Genomic DNA, 16,650 nt, shown 5'->3' with positions numbered 1-16,650 from the left:
ATTTTGGTTATCATTGTTGTTTCCTGTAGCATGATACTTGCTGCCTCCTTAAGACAATGACTTACTTTTCTTTTAGGATTGGTTTAAAGAGAATTGGAAAGAGGAGTAAAAAAACATGTGATGCTAGCATAGAGAAGCCTGGAACTTATATTATAGGTCTGTGAAACTTCCTTGTGATATGATAGGAAAGCTCCACTCACAACCAAGGCCAGAAGCAACAGAAGCACAGCAATGACAAAGACACACAATCTTATTATTCTTGGCTGGCCTTAACCATAGCATCTAATGGGATCAGTGCAACCCTTTTCAGCAGACTGTTTATGGCCTTTCCTTCCTCCTTTCTCTAGATACTGCTGATGGTACTCTGCTGCCCTATAGAATCTCTTGGATGGAAGAATCTCTGTTACAACTTCTCTGTTGTTTTAACTCCAACTTCTTGGATTCTTTGGATTCATGAGCTAAACGAGCTTGCGTTTCGTGGAAGTAGTATATCCCTGATTGATATTGCGCCCCTTATCTGCCCCCTTGTTACACCAAAACAAAAACAAAACAGAAACCTTTTGAGATTACAGAATCATCAGAAACAAATGTTTGTAGAAAGTGGATGTTGTGCATACTTGGCGAATGAGGGAGGTGGGATCAATGCGAGACCAGAAGAGAGAGAGGAGGTTGGTGTAAGGGCAGAGTTTTGGATCGAACACGACCCGAACAACCTCCACGTGATTGGTAGTTCCAGAGCAGACCTGAGAGTAGCCAACCTCGGTTTTGACCACGCCTACAAGTCGATGGAAGGCGAGCTCTGCAAACTCATAGGCTGGATTTTCAGGGATGTCGGTATCGGGGTCCAGTGCCAGGTTGCGCCCATCGGAATTTGCACGAGAAGCCATTACCCTTCGTTTCTGATTGGTTTATTAATAAATCTCTGTAGTTTAGAATGTAAATTTTTTAAGTTTCAATTTTGTGTTTAATAAACATATGAATTTAAAAATTTTAATTAGGTCTTGGAAAAGCATATTCAAGAGTTTTAAAAATTAATGGATCCATTAGACACAAAATTCATTTTGTTTACGAGTACAAATAATAGAATATAGGTTTGAACTACGATCTCAAGAGAAATAGTACATGTTAATTACTATTGAAGTATGCTCACTTTGTCAATAATAAAACATAATTTTTTTTACTATGTGGTGTGGAAGATCAAATCTCGTACCTCAAAGTTGATAATATAAGTTTATTCTAGTTGAACTATGTTTAGATTGGTGTGATAAAACACAATTGAAAGTTTTATGAAGTCTAGATTTTAAATAAGAATAGTTTAACCATTTTCTTAAATAACTAAATAAATAAATAAATAAATAAATAAAAAGATGAATCTGAAATAGAACCATGGGCGGGTTGACGTTTAAAGTCAAGGCCCGTCACAGTCCTTATCCGTATCTCGTCTTGATTGGATCTTTGCTGACGTGTCCAAACTTAGTTTCAAAAGGGTACGGTGTCCTCTGGGCCTTGGCCCAATTTATGGGGGAATATACTCATATTTCTGCCAACAAAAAGAAAAAAAAAAAAAACTATTAGATTATGTTAGCTAACGTTATTGAAGTTATATTATTATGTAATTCCTTAATTTAAACTCATCTATATTAGAATTAAATTTACAAAGAAGCTACAACAAAATATTATTGAATGATATCATTATTATTTAGCCAATATGGACATAGTTCAACGACCTAAAATATGAACTTTCAACTAAGATAAGAGAAGTTGGAACTAAAAAGATTGATATTCTTTAAACCTATCCACTAAACCAAAACAAAAAGTTGGTTTGCATTGAGAAAATTTCTAGTACTATGGTAATACAGACAATTTTCCATATTACCTCATTTCATTGCTTGCCACAACGATAACATATAATAACTATGTGGGGTCCAAACAATAAATGAATAATAAATTAATAAATCATTTGATGATGTGTTAAATGATGAATGAGAATAGTAGATACTACTACAGAAGTATTAGAAACTTTTTGGTTGGAATTTGGTATGATTTATGTTGCCCTTGGATTGCGTAGGCGTATAGTAGATGTAGGGCATTACGTAGACAGTTGACTAATTCCAAACCATTTACGAATAAAATACAAGTAAATTATTACACTTCCAAATTTATGCATTAGATAAATTGATATTACACTTATTTTTTTTATTAATATTTCCCCATTGTGATGGGAAGACAACTCAATGCAATTGCTTTCATTCTTTGATAGGTGTATTTAATTAGGCATTCTTGTTCAAGCCGGCACTAGGAATCCTTAACATCTTCATTTGTTCATAGGCCTCCATTTGGTATTGTGAAATAAAATGGAATCTAGCAGTCCTAAAATACAACACTCTGAATAATCCTTTTCATAAGTTTTTGTTTTGGTTTTAATGTTGTAAATATTATATTTCATTGTTAACTTTTTTTTTCTTTTTGTTGAAAGAGATTTCGATGTTAATTAATTACCCTTGACTTTCAAAATCGTTTAATCTAACGTCATTAAGATGTCAAGATGATGAAAATTTAATAATCAAACTATTTAAAAATAATACTTTATTGTACAAGTTTTTGTTTTGTATCAAACTTTTGGGATTTAACGATTTTGTTTTGGAGGGTAGGATTTAAAGATCTAACCACTCACATAAAAAAAATAATAATAATTGAGGAGCATAAAATATATTAAACAATCCCAATTTTATTGACGCAGATGTTGATGTGTTTCAATTATTCTTGTCAAACAAGAGTAGGGTCAACTAGGAATTTAGTGTAGTTTTGAAAAGAATTTAGGTAAAAAGAGTATTTTTAAAACAATTTAGGGGACCATGTTTTTGTTTTTTTTTTTTTTTAAAATCGAAAGTGTCTTTTGAAAAGACGCATTTATCTCATATTATGTGTCATTGCAACTGCTAATTGTTGTTATATAGGTCACTTTAGAGTAGCGGTGGAATTATGTATTTTTTCTCTACCCGGTTCAATCCCAACCCCAAGCATTTATTTTTTATTTTTTATTTTCTTTTTCTACTTTTATTTTCTTTTCTTGTTTTGAATTTTTCAATCTTAAATATCAATAGTCTATCACTTTGTTATAAAAAGAATATTATAATTAGTACAACAATAAATAATTGATGATTAAATAATTGTATAATGTTAATTTAACGAGTAAAGAAATTTATAAAAATTCACTTTTTTCTCTCTCCACCCGAGTTCAAATCCCTTATTGAACAAATCGTTAGTTTTTTTCATTTTCATTTTCTTTTGATATATAATATTTTTGTTTTTGTAAATCATTATACACTATTTACATTTTTTCCTTATTCTTTAAAAAATTGAAATTGAAATAATTATTATTGATTTAAAAACTTTATTAAAAAATCTTTTATTTATTAATTATAATAATTTTAAATATATAATTTAATTATAATAATATTATAGAAAATCACAATATGTGATTTTATGATGAGTAATGATAAAAAAACACGCCGTGTAGTTGAACTAATTAAATATAATTTGAATACTGAAATATCAATCATTTTAAATTTTAACCTTATAAACTAAATTTATACAGTATTCAAATAAACTAAGTTTATCATTAATAAACAGTGTTTGTTGGTAAAGAAAAATCAACATACTATATTTTATAAATAGAAATATTGAAATGATACAATTACTTAATTCATTAATTATTTAATGCTTTATTGCAAAGTGATAGACTATTAATATTTCGAATACTATAGAAAAAAGGGAAAAAAATGTTTGGAGCTAGGCTTAAACCCAGGTAGGGTAGAGAAGAACGATAAACACACCACCACCATTCCAAATTGATATATACAATGCAAATTTTAACAGTTTATTTATATAAAGGAAAATAACTGTTTTAACTCTATTTATTTTTTGTTAATTGCATGAAGTGGAGGAACATAGTTCGAAGTAAATGTACCTATTGAAGAGACAACATTCTAATAAAGACAAAAAAACAACAATTTTTTTCTAAATAGTTTTAAAAGTACCCTTTTTTTTTTTTATCTAATTTCTTTTCAAGACTATACTAATAGGAATTAAAAGTATCCTTTTTATCTAATTTCTTTTTATATATATTCTTCTCTCTTAATTGGAAAGTAGTAATTATAGGAAAAAAGGAAAAAAATGATAGGAGTGTCACACCCCCTCCCAGATTACCTTCTTAACTTGGAAGAGAACGTGACAACAACAGTTACCAACCCTTTTATAGAACTTACTGCCTAACTGACATGCTTAACCTGTTTAAGAAACCCTGGATACCATCACACATTTACTAAGCAACTAAAACTTTAAACACTTTTAACATTAAGAGGGTTTTACAATAACAATACATGTACAACTAATATACAAACCCAAGTTTCAGTGGATCCCAACATACTAAACAAGTCCCTATATGATCAAAGCATGTGTACAAACATTAACAGAACCAACGCATATAGTTCACTTCTAGTCAGAGTCTTTAAGTGGTAGAGCAGCAACGCAGTTATCTTCTGGGGAGATGATCACTACCTAGGGAGGGAAAACAATTAAAATGAAGTGAGTTGCTAGACCAGTGAGTGACAATATAAACATAAATCTCATGCTTAAACTGAAAGCTAGAAAATTGAATGCTAAAAACGGGAACTTTTCCAAGCAAACATGTACATAAAACTTTTAAAACCATCATATCTGAAAACATAGCCGAACTAATTCCTAGTTAAGAGAGAACCCTTTTGCTCAATCTTTCAACATCAGTTATCCTTGTCTGAGAGATAACCCTTTTGCTCAATCCCTCAAACATAAGCCTGGATTGAGGTGAAAACCCTTTTATTCAGTCACTTTACCGCTAATGTTGGGAAAGAACCATTTTGTTCAATCCCAACTACATCACTAACTTTTCATACGTGCACGTAGAGCTAAACTGGATCCTGTCCAACTTATCATAACTTCGGTGTCAAAGATCTTTACTGAAACTAGGTACAACTGCTCAAATATCTTCCCTAAGTACTTCAGTATCGAGCTGAACATAACTTTTAAAGTAAGTATTTTCATTGAACAAGCTCACTGAAAACAAGGAATCATAAAACATAACTTCTAACACATGCTTCATGTAACTAAGTACATCATTACTTTGAACATGTTCTAGAAACTCTCTTTTAAAACTAGCATGCACTATCATCTTTTCTAAACTTAATTTGCTTGGAAAACTTACTTTAGAATAAGCTAGCATGAGAATAAACTTTCAACTAAAACATGAAGTTACTAAAACATTCAGAAACATTTATAGTCACCCACGGCTTTGGGCAATCCTCCTAGGGTTGATAAGCTTTTCCTATTGGTGTCAACCCTGACAACATACTTTAGCTACTAGCAATGGTCTCCCTTTTGAGACTAATTTCCATAATTAAGCTCAACATTTAGTCTAAAATAGGGTAGTTTCATCTCAATGCATACCTTTTCATGCGTCCAACACTTAGAAATTCCGTTAAGGTTTAAGTCTTGGCTATGCGGCAATCTTACATCACCAACGCTCACCCTATGCGCCCATCGCATGCCTTTTGCACCCAAGCTTTTAGCACACGCCCGCATAGCCCAACGGTTTGCTCAACTCATGCCTTGTGCGCTTGTCCAGCCGTGCGCCAACACATTCTAGTGCAACCTTGTGCCTAGCGCCTCGCGTGCCTGTTTGCACAGCTCCGTTCGCTCTGCCGCATAGTCCAACGCCCACACAATGCTCGCTTGTGCTTACGGCTTCAGCATGCATTGCACGGTCCAACGCATCTCAACACATCCTTGCACCCAACCCAACGCATCCCTTACACGCAACTTAGTTCTCTGCATGCGCATCCACCAGCATCACCGTCTGGCCCTTCAAGCTGTTTGCTTGCTCAACATAAGTAGCTGCCTGCTTGTTCAAAATTTCAGATTCAACTTATAACTCAAATAACTCATTTCCAAAAATTTTCTCAAAAAATTCCCTTCTACAAACTCACTCAAAATCGTCTTAACATGCTTACCTTAAAATTTGAGCTTAAAATTCCTCGTGGTTTGGCTAGAAACTTCAAATCTTCAACATTGGCCTAGATTTACATGAGCGATCAACCTTTTTACAACCTCTTCAAATTTCAGCTCGATTTCCTTGAAGATTTCTTCTAGCAGCCCTAGTACATCAACTAGACTCACCAAGCTTTCAGATGGTTTTGGAATCACTTTAATAGCATGACTGCATTGCTCAAATCATGCTTATGAAGTTAACCTTCCTTTTTATACTAAAGCCTGCATGACTCCCTTTTAATCTTAGGCTGCCAGCTCACCCTTAAATGGGTTTAACCCTCCTAATCCTGACAGTTGGTCACTACAATTGGTGATTAAGCCGAAAGTTTCCCCTAATCACCAACACATGACTCTCCATCATCTTGCCAATGCATAGCTTCACTTAGACACTTACACCACTAGGCCAGCACATGCATCAGTGCCTCTCTTGCGCCCAACACCTAATCTCAAGATCATGGCATGACCTTAACACACATCCTTTTCTGGCCATTACACACTAATGCACGCACAAGCTGCATCGCTTAAGGCGTCCTTACCCATGTGTGTGCATCCTTGCCCACTTACCTCAACGCGAGACTTGGCTAGTGCATAGTGTCACACCCCATCTTAGATTACCCTCTTAACCTGAGAGGAGATGTGACGGTAGCAGTTACCAATCCTTTTGTTGGCACTTACTGCCTAACTAACCTATTTAACTTTTTCGAACCCTGAATACATACATTTCCACATACATATTGAACAGATTACTCGAAACTTAACATATTTACATTACAGGGTTTCATAACATTGTTCATACATACACTTATGTACATTACAACTTAGTGAGCCCAACATACAACACTAGTCCCTATGTGACAGACACATGTATATTAACAAATACAGAGTCTTCAATCAAGCTTCCTTCAATCTGAGTCTTTGAGTGGCAGAGTAACAACAAAGATGTCTTCTGAGGAGTGACCGCTACTTGGAGGGGGAAAACATTAGAAAACATAAGCTAGAAGCCCAGTGAGTGACTAACTTTAAAAACATAAGCATCATACATGGACTGATAATAAAACTGAAAGCTTTAATTGAAAACATAAACTTAGGCAACCATCATTCACATAATCATTAACATAACAAATCACATTTTATGCTTTGCTGAACTATGACTTAGTTGAGAGTGGCCCTCTTGCTCACTCTTTACCATACTTAACTACATTACTACCTAACTAAGAGAAGGAATCCTTTTGTCCAACTCTCCATACTCCTTTAGATTGAGGTGTGTCACCTTTGTCTACTACCTTCCACCTAGCTTTCCTCATAACATACGCGGGTTAAGGCGTGTCTCCTTTGTCCATCACTTTTGTCCTAGCCTTAGCTATCCAACGTGCATGTAGATTGGATCCAATCATCAGAACTCATATCTAGGACTTAGCTCCGGTACCTTCACATCTAGTCCTTCAGTACTGTACTATTCATATCTAAGACTGAGCTTCAGTACCTTCTCATTTAGTCCTTCAGTACTAAGTTATTCATACTAATAATCTCATATTTAAGACTAAACTCCAGTACCTTCTCATTTAGTCCTTCGGTACTGAGCTATTCGTATGTTCTAAGGCACATTCTTATCTCTTTATGACATAGTTACCCTAAGGTCTTCAGTATTAATGCATACTCATGATCATTGAAGTACATAACATAAACATAACATTAGAGAGAGATGCATTACTCGGAAACTATATGAGAATAACTGTCATAAATAGCTTTTAGTAAACATGAATTGCTAAAACATTCATAAAGCATTTGCAATTCATTTAAAGCATTAAAGTCACTCATTGTCTTTGGCAATCCTCTTAATATACTCCTTATTTGATGTCAAACCTGTGGATATCATAATGCATTCTATCTATTAGCATTGGCCCCCCTTTTTGGGACTAACATTCCATAACTAGTTTACTTTGTTTAGTGTGCAGCCTTACCTTTCAATGCCAAGCTCACTGTGCATTGAACACTTAGCCAAATCCTTGGGCTCCAACTTGACTAGGCAGCAACAACTTCACCATCGCCTATCACCATGCGTCCATCGCATACGCCCATGTCTTACCTTAGGCGTTCAAGCTTCCAGCCTATGCGCTCACAGCCTATCGCATGACCCATCACATAGCTAGCCTTTGCACCAATCATACTGCCCATGCGCCCATCTTATGGCACATCAACACAAGCCCCATGCATTTTTCCAGTCATGCGCCACATGCTCCAACGCCCCTTGCGCCTAACACTTCGTGTGTCTGCCTGCACAGTCCTGCTCACTCAGCCGCACAGTCCAACGCCCACATAACACCCTCTTGTGCTTATGGCCTCAGGATGTATTGCATGGTCCAACGCATCTCAGCGCATCCTTGCGCCCAGGCCAATGTATCCCTCGCACGTAACTTAGCTCTCAGTGCATGCATTTGGTATCACCATCTGGCCCTTCAAGCTGCTTGCTTGTTCAACCCAAGCAACTGCCTGCTTGTTCAAGATTCCAAATTCAACTTACAATTTATATAACTAATTTTTTAGGCATTTTCTCAAGAAATTTCCTTCTACAAATTTTGCTCTAAAATGTCTTAGAAAGCTTACTTTAAAATTTCAGCCCAGAACTCCTTGTGGTTTGGCCGGAATCCTCAAATCATCAAGACTGGCCCGAGCTTACCCGAGAGCTCGACCTTCAACCGCTTTATTCTCCAGCCCGATTCCTCTGGAATTTCCTTCTAGCAATCCAACCTCAATAACGAGATACACTCAAGGTTTGAATGGATTTGGAATCACTCATTTTGCACGAGTGAATTGCTCAAAACCCTCTATTTGAAGTCAAGTTTCCCTTTTATACCAGCAGCTGCATGCTAACCATTCACCGATAAGCTGCCACCTCATCCTTAAAAAGATAACAACCATCCTAAGCATGATAGCTGACTTAGCTACTCGGTCACTAAGTTGATCCTTTCCTCTGGTCATCAATGCAAGGCCTAACTCTCAAGCCAACGCTTGCAATTACTTGGCCACATGCCTCCTGCAAATAATGCATTGCCCAACTTGGCCAACACATAACTCACCTTGAGGCTATCCCATCTCTCTTATGGTCGCATACTCCTAAACCAACGCATGTCCTAGCCCACACATAGCTCAGTCTTAACATATCATCAACCAAGCGTTAAGCCTTCCTCAATGTTCAACCACTAAGCATCGCATGCCTCATGTACCTTGCGTCAAGACTGCCAACGCTTCCAAGCAGTTGCACAGTCTTCCAGCACAATTGCATATTTCCTCGCTTCATCGCATAACTCTAGCATGCATAGAGTATCCAGCGTCTTGCGCTTATAGCCGCACACTGATTAGCACGCACACCCAACCTCAACGCTCAGCCTTGCGCTCATCGTCTAGCCTTGCGCACATCGTATACCCCATCATCTAGCGCTTAGCGCTTATCGTGCAACCCCACATGCACCATGCGATCACCCTCAGGCAACGCCCCAACACCCAACGCCTTGCTTGCGCCTGGCCCATACTCGTTGCATGATAGCCCTTCCTCGCTGCACGATCACACAAGCCTCAATGCATCCCTTGCACGCATATGCTAGGCTCAATGCCTAGCCTTGCGTTAATGCCCTGCATACCTTACCCGCATGCTCACTAACCTCGCAAGCCCCTTGGCTGCCGCATACCTTGTCAACGCATCATGAAAATTCCATCAACTCATGCGCTCATGCTTAGCTCCAACTCATAGTTTGTCCTTGGCTTTAACACTTAGCCTCACACAACCTCTACAAGCCTTGATTGCCACACACAATGCCTTATGCATCAATGCTTCCCAACACCAACGCATGTCTACTCTTGGCTTCTATACTTAGTCAAATTTTCACTTGTTAAACTATCTAAAACTCACCCGAGACTAGGTTTTTCCAACACTTAGAATTTTCTTCCTCTATCTTTCTACTTTCTTTACTTCCTTTCACAACTTTACTTTAACATATCCTTAATCTTTACTTAGCATACCTATTACTCACTTATGTAGGAAAAATGGAGTACGAGGTTTACACATAGCCTCACCTTGTCATCAACACTCGTCAATGCAAGGCTCTTACCTTTACCATCGCATGCTACCCCTTGGTCGTATGCCCCTCTCGGCCATTGCATGCCTTACCTAAGGCCAACACCTTGGCCTCCCTTGTTCACAATGCTTGTTTAGCCAACACGTCACAACCCCTCACCTAGGGCCTTGCTTTGCCGCATGCACAACCTTGCTCACTAACCTCTCATGGCTTGATCAACACATTGCCTATACTAGCGTATGGCAAGCACTTCGACCAACACTTAGCCTCATGGTCTCACGTCCATCATGGCCCGAACTAACCTCTACAAACCTTGGCTGCCACACACCAAATGCCTCATGCTCAACGCATGGCTCCTTCACTTAGACAAATTTTCACCTACTTAAGGTTAAACACTTAGTCTAAAAATCAACATCTTCCTCCATGCCTATCATGCACTCCACTAACCTCCATAGAGCATGACTTCCGCCCACAAGGCCCTATGCACCTACGCATAAACTCTCCCAACGTATGGCCCACTTTGGCTTCCATGCTTAGCCAATTTTCCTTCACCAAGTGCTTTTTAGCATATTACCCGAGAGCTACAATCTCAACACTTAGAACGTTTTCTTCTTTTCCATTCATTCTCAAGCTTCTTCCTTACATACATAATATTAACTTACTCTTTACTTTACTTACTAATTTACATACTTTAATAGGGAAACTAAGATTCGATTTTTATATAGTGAGAATCGTTTTTTTTTTTTTTTTTTTTTAAAAGAAAAAAAGAAAAAATAAACAACTATATAAAAAAATTAAAATAATATAGTGGTGTATGGCGAAAATATCTGATTGTCAGGAAGTATTTTCTTAAGAACTTGTATGCAACTTAAACAAAGAAAAAAAAAAAAAACTTCTGTGCAATAGGAATGACATTATTATAGAGTTAAAAAGAAAAAATTAAGCAAGTACCCAAAATGCCAACAAGACACATCAAGCAAACTGAAAATGACATATTAACTCCCAAGGTATATTCTTTCTGAGTTACTAAACTAACCAACCAACCATTTGAAGTTCCCAAACCTTAGGAGCTTCTTAGTTTCTACCTTGTCCCAAAAATTGCTCCCAATTTCTTGTGTTAATTCTACATTTTGGGTCTCTTGTTAGAACTTATAATAAAAGATAACAATAATAATAATGTATACCAAAACTTAGGAAGTTCCACCCAACAATGCTATAACAATCACCCTCCTTCAATGTTTTACAATTTCCCTTCAGTTCCATCAGGAGCGACAGAGACACCAAACCAACAATGGCTCTTGATGGTGACGGGGGCAGCTTCTTCTCTGCGGACTTCACCTCCACTGGAAAGGAGGATGAGGATACCGTAGGTGACGGTGGAGCCACCCATTGGCTCTCCTTGTTGGATGATACTACTGCAGCAAGCAGATGGGTCATTTCCTTCTCCGACGAATTCAGACACAAGAGACTTAAAATTGAACCCGAATCAATCCCAGTTGAAGATGGTAGTGGAAACAGTAGCAACAATAGAAGTAGCCTCAGCCTCAGCCGTAGCAGCAGCTCTGATAGCTTGAGTACTGGCTTCCGAGCTCACATCTGGACTTACAATCAGCGCTATTTGGCGGCAGAGGCCGTTGAGGAAGCCGCTGCTGCTATCATTAATGCGGAGGAAAGTGCAGCGGAGGAGGATGCTAGTGCTGATGGAATGAGGCTTTTACACCTTCTTGTTGCCTGTGCTGAGGCTGTGGCTTGCCGTGATAGGTCTTATGCTTCAATTCTTCTATCTGAGCTTCGAGCCAATGCTTTGGTATTTGGGTCTTCCTTCCAACGAGTGGCTTCATGTTTTGTCCAGGGCTTGGCCGACCGCCTCGCTTTGGTTCAGCCACTTGGCTACGTTGGCTTTGGTCTGCCCATCATGACGAGAGTGGATCATTCCTTTGATAGGAAGAAAAAGGATGAAGCTCTAAATCTTGCCTATGAGATTTACCCACATATCCAATTTGGGCATTTTGTGGCCAATTCATCAATATTGGAAGTCTTTGAGGGAGAGAATTCTGTCCATGTGTTGGATTTGGGAATGGCGTTTGGTTTGCCATACGGCCATCAATGGCACAGCCTTATCAAGAGCCTCGCCGAGTCTCCGAATCGGCGGCTGCTTCGAGTAACTGGCATTGGTCTCTCTATAAACAGATACAGAGTGATGGGGGAGAAGTTGAAATCTCACGCAGAAGGGGTTGGGGTTCAAGTGGAGGTTTTAGCTGTAGAGGGAAATTTAGAAAATCTCCGACCCCAAGACATAAAAATTCACGATGGTGAAGCTTTGGTCATCACCAGCATTTTTCAGATGCATTGTGTGGTTAAAGAAAGCAGAGGAGCTTTAACCTCTGTACTTCGCATGATTTATGACCTTTCACCCAAGGCTCTTGTTCTGGTGGAGCAAGATTCAAATCACAATGGACCCTTTTTCTTAGGGAGATTTATGGAAGCTCTTCACTATTATTCTGCCATATTTGATTCATTGGATGCCATGTTGCCCAAATATGACACCAGAAGAGCAAAGATCGAGCAATTCTATTTTGCTGAGGAGATAAAGAACATAGTGAGCTGCGAGGGGATGGCGAGGGTTGAGAGGCATGAGAGAGTAGACCAATGGCGGAGGAGGATGAGTAGGGCAGGGTTTCAAGCTTCACCCATTAAAGTAATGGCTCAGGCAAAGCAATGGATTGGGAAGTTTAAGTCTAATGAAGGCTATACTATTGTGGAAGAAAAAGGGTGTTTGGTTCTTGGTTGGAAATCCAAGCCCATTGTTGCAGCCTCCTGCTGGAAATGCTAAAAAACTATAATAAGTTTGTTGTCCAATTAGTTCTCAAAGAGGAAACTAATGAAAGGAAAAAAAACAAAACAAAACAAAACTGTTTGTTGGTTGGTTGTCTCTTTCTGTGTTGTGCTTGTTTATTGCATTTGTCACCACCCATGTTTGTTTCATAAATAACCAAATTCGGGATTGAGTTTGATGAAAACATGGAGCTCTTTCTTTCTTTTGTAAGTTTTTGAAATTCCAAGTGTTGAGTGTTTGGCGTTGGTCTGTTCCTCGAACAGATAGGAATAAAAAAATTTGAAGTGTTTGTTGTTTGGTGTGAAAAAATGGCTTGGGATTTGGTTTTGAGTTTGGATTTCATTTTAGAAACAGAAAAGAAACACAGAAAGAAAGAAGCCAGATAACATTCAAAGCTAATCTGAGCAAAATGAAAGAAGCTCTTCGTCTTTTTCGAAGATGGCCATGTCTTCTTCCTTCAAGTTCACCCAAGCTTCAACACCATCACCATCAGAAGTATCCATTAAAACGACTGCGTTTCGAAAAGGCCTACTCGGACTGCAAACCCAAGTGGGCTTTCCCCATCCAAAATCAGCTTCATAAACTGGAAATCTACACCAACTTGTAAAGCTCCAGAGATATATCTCTCCGCTGGAGAGTTGTTTGTCCACTTGCTTCATCAAATCCAACAAGTGTTCTGAATCTTCTAGTTTCTTCACAAAACCAGAGTCGATTTCTTGTATAGCGGTCCTCACTTTAGCCACCAGAAGAGGTAAATCTTCATTGATCTCCACCGGGGATGTTGCTATTGTAAACCAAGAGACATTGCCAAAAGAATTTTCCGGCAATGGCGGATCCATCCTCGTTCGCAAGTCCACCGGATATAGCGCTCCAAACACCTTTGCTTTCACTGGTCTCGTTCGAGCCAATGCCATTAACCGAAGCCAAAGGAAGGCCGAAACAGCCACCACACGCGACGGAGGTTCTGCAGCGGAGCCACCATCGGTATTGACAGCGAGAGATTTTAACACGTCTATGTCGGATTTGGAAAACACAAGTCTCTTAGTCGAGATCTTCTCTTTTGAAGCCTCAATTCCTCGCTTAAAACCTGGAATTTTTCTACATGGGAAGAGTTTCGCAGCATCAAAATTAGGCTCCAAAATCGAGTTACTACCTCCTCTAGCATCAGCGGCCCAGGCTTTAACAAATCCTGCTGCAGAAGCCCCATCGGCGAGCTTATGGGAAACACAAACAGCCACTGCTACACCACCGCAACTGAAGCGATTGAACTGAATGGCGAGTAGAAACTTCGAATCTGCAGAATTAGAGGTGAAAACCAGCGGCAGCAAACAGTGCAAAGTGCGAATTTCAGGATTGTTCAAGAGAAGTGAAATCTCGCAATCGAGTTTGGATTCAGAAAATGAGACTCCAGCGTCGTTGCAATCGACATAGAAGCGCTCGACCATGGTTCCGGCCAAGGGATAGAAGCGAGTTAGGGTTCGAGAGAGAGAATCCCTAATCTGGATAGCTTTGAGCGATTGATGAGCGAGATTTTCGGATTCCTGAGGAGGATAGAAGAAAATGGCAGGCATGTAAGAGGGCGGCGCCATTTGATCGATCAATGAAAGTTGGCAATAATCTGGAGTAGAAGATGAGGGTTTGATTATGTCCATTGAAATGATCTCCACATTGATATTCTCCATGAAAGCAAATGCACAATCACAACTGCGAGTTTGAATCACAGAAGCCAAGCCAAGGCTTTTCTTCTCTTCTGCTGTAGGATGACAATGATTGGGGAGAAAGTACTTCTTTAATGCAACTTTATTTATTTATTTTATTTGAAATGATGTACCTTCCGACAATGATTGAGAAAATTTGATTAAAAAAAAAAAAAATGCAGCTTTTGTTTATAGTTTTTTATTAGGTTACCTATTTAAAAAATACAGTTTTTGTTTAAGCTCTTTGATTAAGTTACTTTACTTTGAGGGTACTTTAAATTTAAACACACATACACATACATGTATCATTTAATTTAATTAATCTTTATTTAATCTTAGTTAATAACTTCTTTTTTCAATAATGGTGAATGGAGAAATTTAATATTTGACTTCGAGATTGATTGTATAAATACTATGCCAATTAAAAATCTTAATTGTCAAATAGAATAATTTTTCATTAAGGTTTTTCATGTATGATTTTTTTTTTTTTTTATACACGAGAAAGTTTTGAGAAATAAGAAAATACGTGCATTTGTTATTTATTGATGGTATTAGTTCGACAAAAATGATTGTATTTCTACCACAATAGTCCTCACTCCATCTCATCTAGAAACCCTGTATTCTAAAAACCATAAGAATTGATTAGGGCGGTTTTCAAATAAAAGAAAATGAATTAGATTATTTATATAGTAAAATTTCACTATCTATGAACGATAGACCACAATAGACATCTATCAGCGTCAGTAATAAATGTCTATCATAGTCTATCACCGATAGACAATGACATTTTGCTATACTTGAAAATATTTTAAGTAGTTTTATCCTTTAAAATAATTTTTCAATTAATTATGAATTATTTTAAGTAAATGTGATTAGTGGCTCTGAGGGATGGTGGATAGACATTGGTGCTACGTGTAACGGTCATGCTTGTCCAGGGCCTGTTGCCCATGGCCGCATGCCCAATCCAACCCCCTTCTAGCATACTTTCTTTATTCACACTCATAAATCTTCTTACGAAAACCTTTTCTCTAAACCCGTTTTCCCTAAAACGGGGGTGGAGGTTGCAAGAGGCACTCAGTGTGCCATCGACAGTCCGTATTCGAGTTGGCTAGCTTGTTCGTGAGCGGGAACAAGTGCCGCACAATCGCTAAGAGAAGCTTCCGAAAGAGCGATTGTGACAGTTGGTATCAGAGCCAGGTTGGCTTATAGAGGGAAGATCAGCGATCATGTCGGCGACGAAGAACCTGAACAAGTCCCATGTGGACAGATTGGTAGAGATGGAAGAACAAATGCTCTACCTGAGAGAGGTCCCAGATAATGTTCGTTTCCTTGAGTTGGATTGGCTACAAAAAGTTGCCGGAGAGCCGATGGAATTGATGCGGTGGTAGGCCGCCTAGACGGATTACCCGTCAGAGAATTGATTGATGAGGGTAGAGACCCTCGAGACCAAGACAGTACGTCCGACAGCTTTGAACGAGGCGACTAGCTCCTCGCGGCTCTGTTGCCCACTAGAGGAGCGTGTCGAAGAGCTGGACAGCTCCCAAAAAGCAATACTTCAGATGGTTAACCGATTTATCTGAAGACTTCGATCGACCTGATGTCGTCAGAGCCGAGATAGCGGATGTGAGTGCTAGGGTGAATCTCACCATCCGAGTGGTAGGGAACCAAGCCCCACCTGGGGGAAGCATGGCAGTGACCGAATAAAAATCCCAGAACGAAACCTTCTGTGGGTGCGAGAAGCGAAAGCCCTGGAAAATTTTATCTTCGACCTTGAGCAATACTTAAGGCGACGAACACAGTGACTGAAGAGTCGAAAGTCACAATAAGCAACGATGCATTCTAGTTGAAGATGCGAAACTGTGGTGGAGATCACGATTTACAGACATACAGGAAGGACGTTGCACAATTTGATACTTGGATAGATTGAACAGAGAACTTCGTTCGCAGTTCTTCCCTGAAA

The 16,650-nt window shown here is 38.6% G+C and overlaps 2 protein-coding genes and 1 pseudogene across 2 annotated transcripts; 1 reads left to right on the top strand and 2 right to left on the bottom strand.

The window, feature by feature from the left end:
- Positions 1-48: 48 nt before the first annotated feature.
- On the bottom strand, positions 49-1,137 carry LOC120071249 (annotated as a pseudogene).
- Positions 1,138-11,129: 9,992 nt separating this feature from the next.
- On the top strand, positions 11,130-13,028 carry LOC120071002 (GRAS family protein RAD1-like). Its single transcript, XM_039022985.1, has one exon. The coding sequence runs from the start codon at positions 11,449-11,451 to the stop codon at positions 12,988-12,990; it is 1,542 nt and encodes a 513-aa protein (XP_038878913.1). The 5' UTR covers positions 11,130-11,448; the 3' UTR covers positions 12,991-13,028.
- A 325-nt stretch (positions 13,029-13,353) lies between these two features.
- Positions 13,354-14,758, bottom strand: LOC120071003 (stemmadenine O-acetyltransferase-like). The gene has a single exon (XM_039022986.1). It carries the CDS (start codon positions 14,673-14,675, stop codon positions 13,389-13,391), a length of 1,287 nt encoding a protein of 428 aa, XP_038878914.1. The 5' UTR covers positions 14,676-14,758; the 3' UTR covers positions 13,354-13,388.
- Positions 14,759-16,650: the final 1,892 nt, after the last annotated feature.

Source organism: Benincasa hispida, chromosome 2 (genome assembly GCF_009727055.1).
Source record: "Benincasa hispida cultivar B227 chromosome 2, ASM972705v1, whole genome shotgun sequence".
Lineage (NCBI taxonomy): Eukaryota > Viridiplantae > Streptophyta > Magnoliopsida > Cucurbitales > Cucurbitaceae > Benincasa > Benincasa hispida.
The sequence above is the reverse complement of the archived record's forward strand: the minus strand, read 5'-3'. Positions and strand labels throughout refer to the sequence as shown.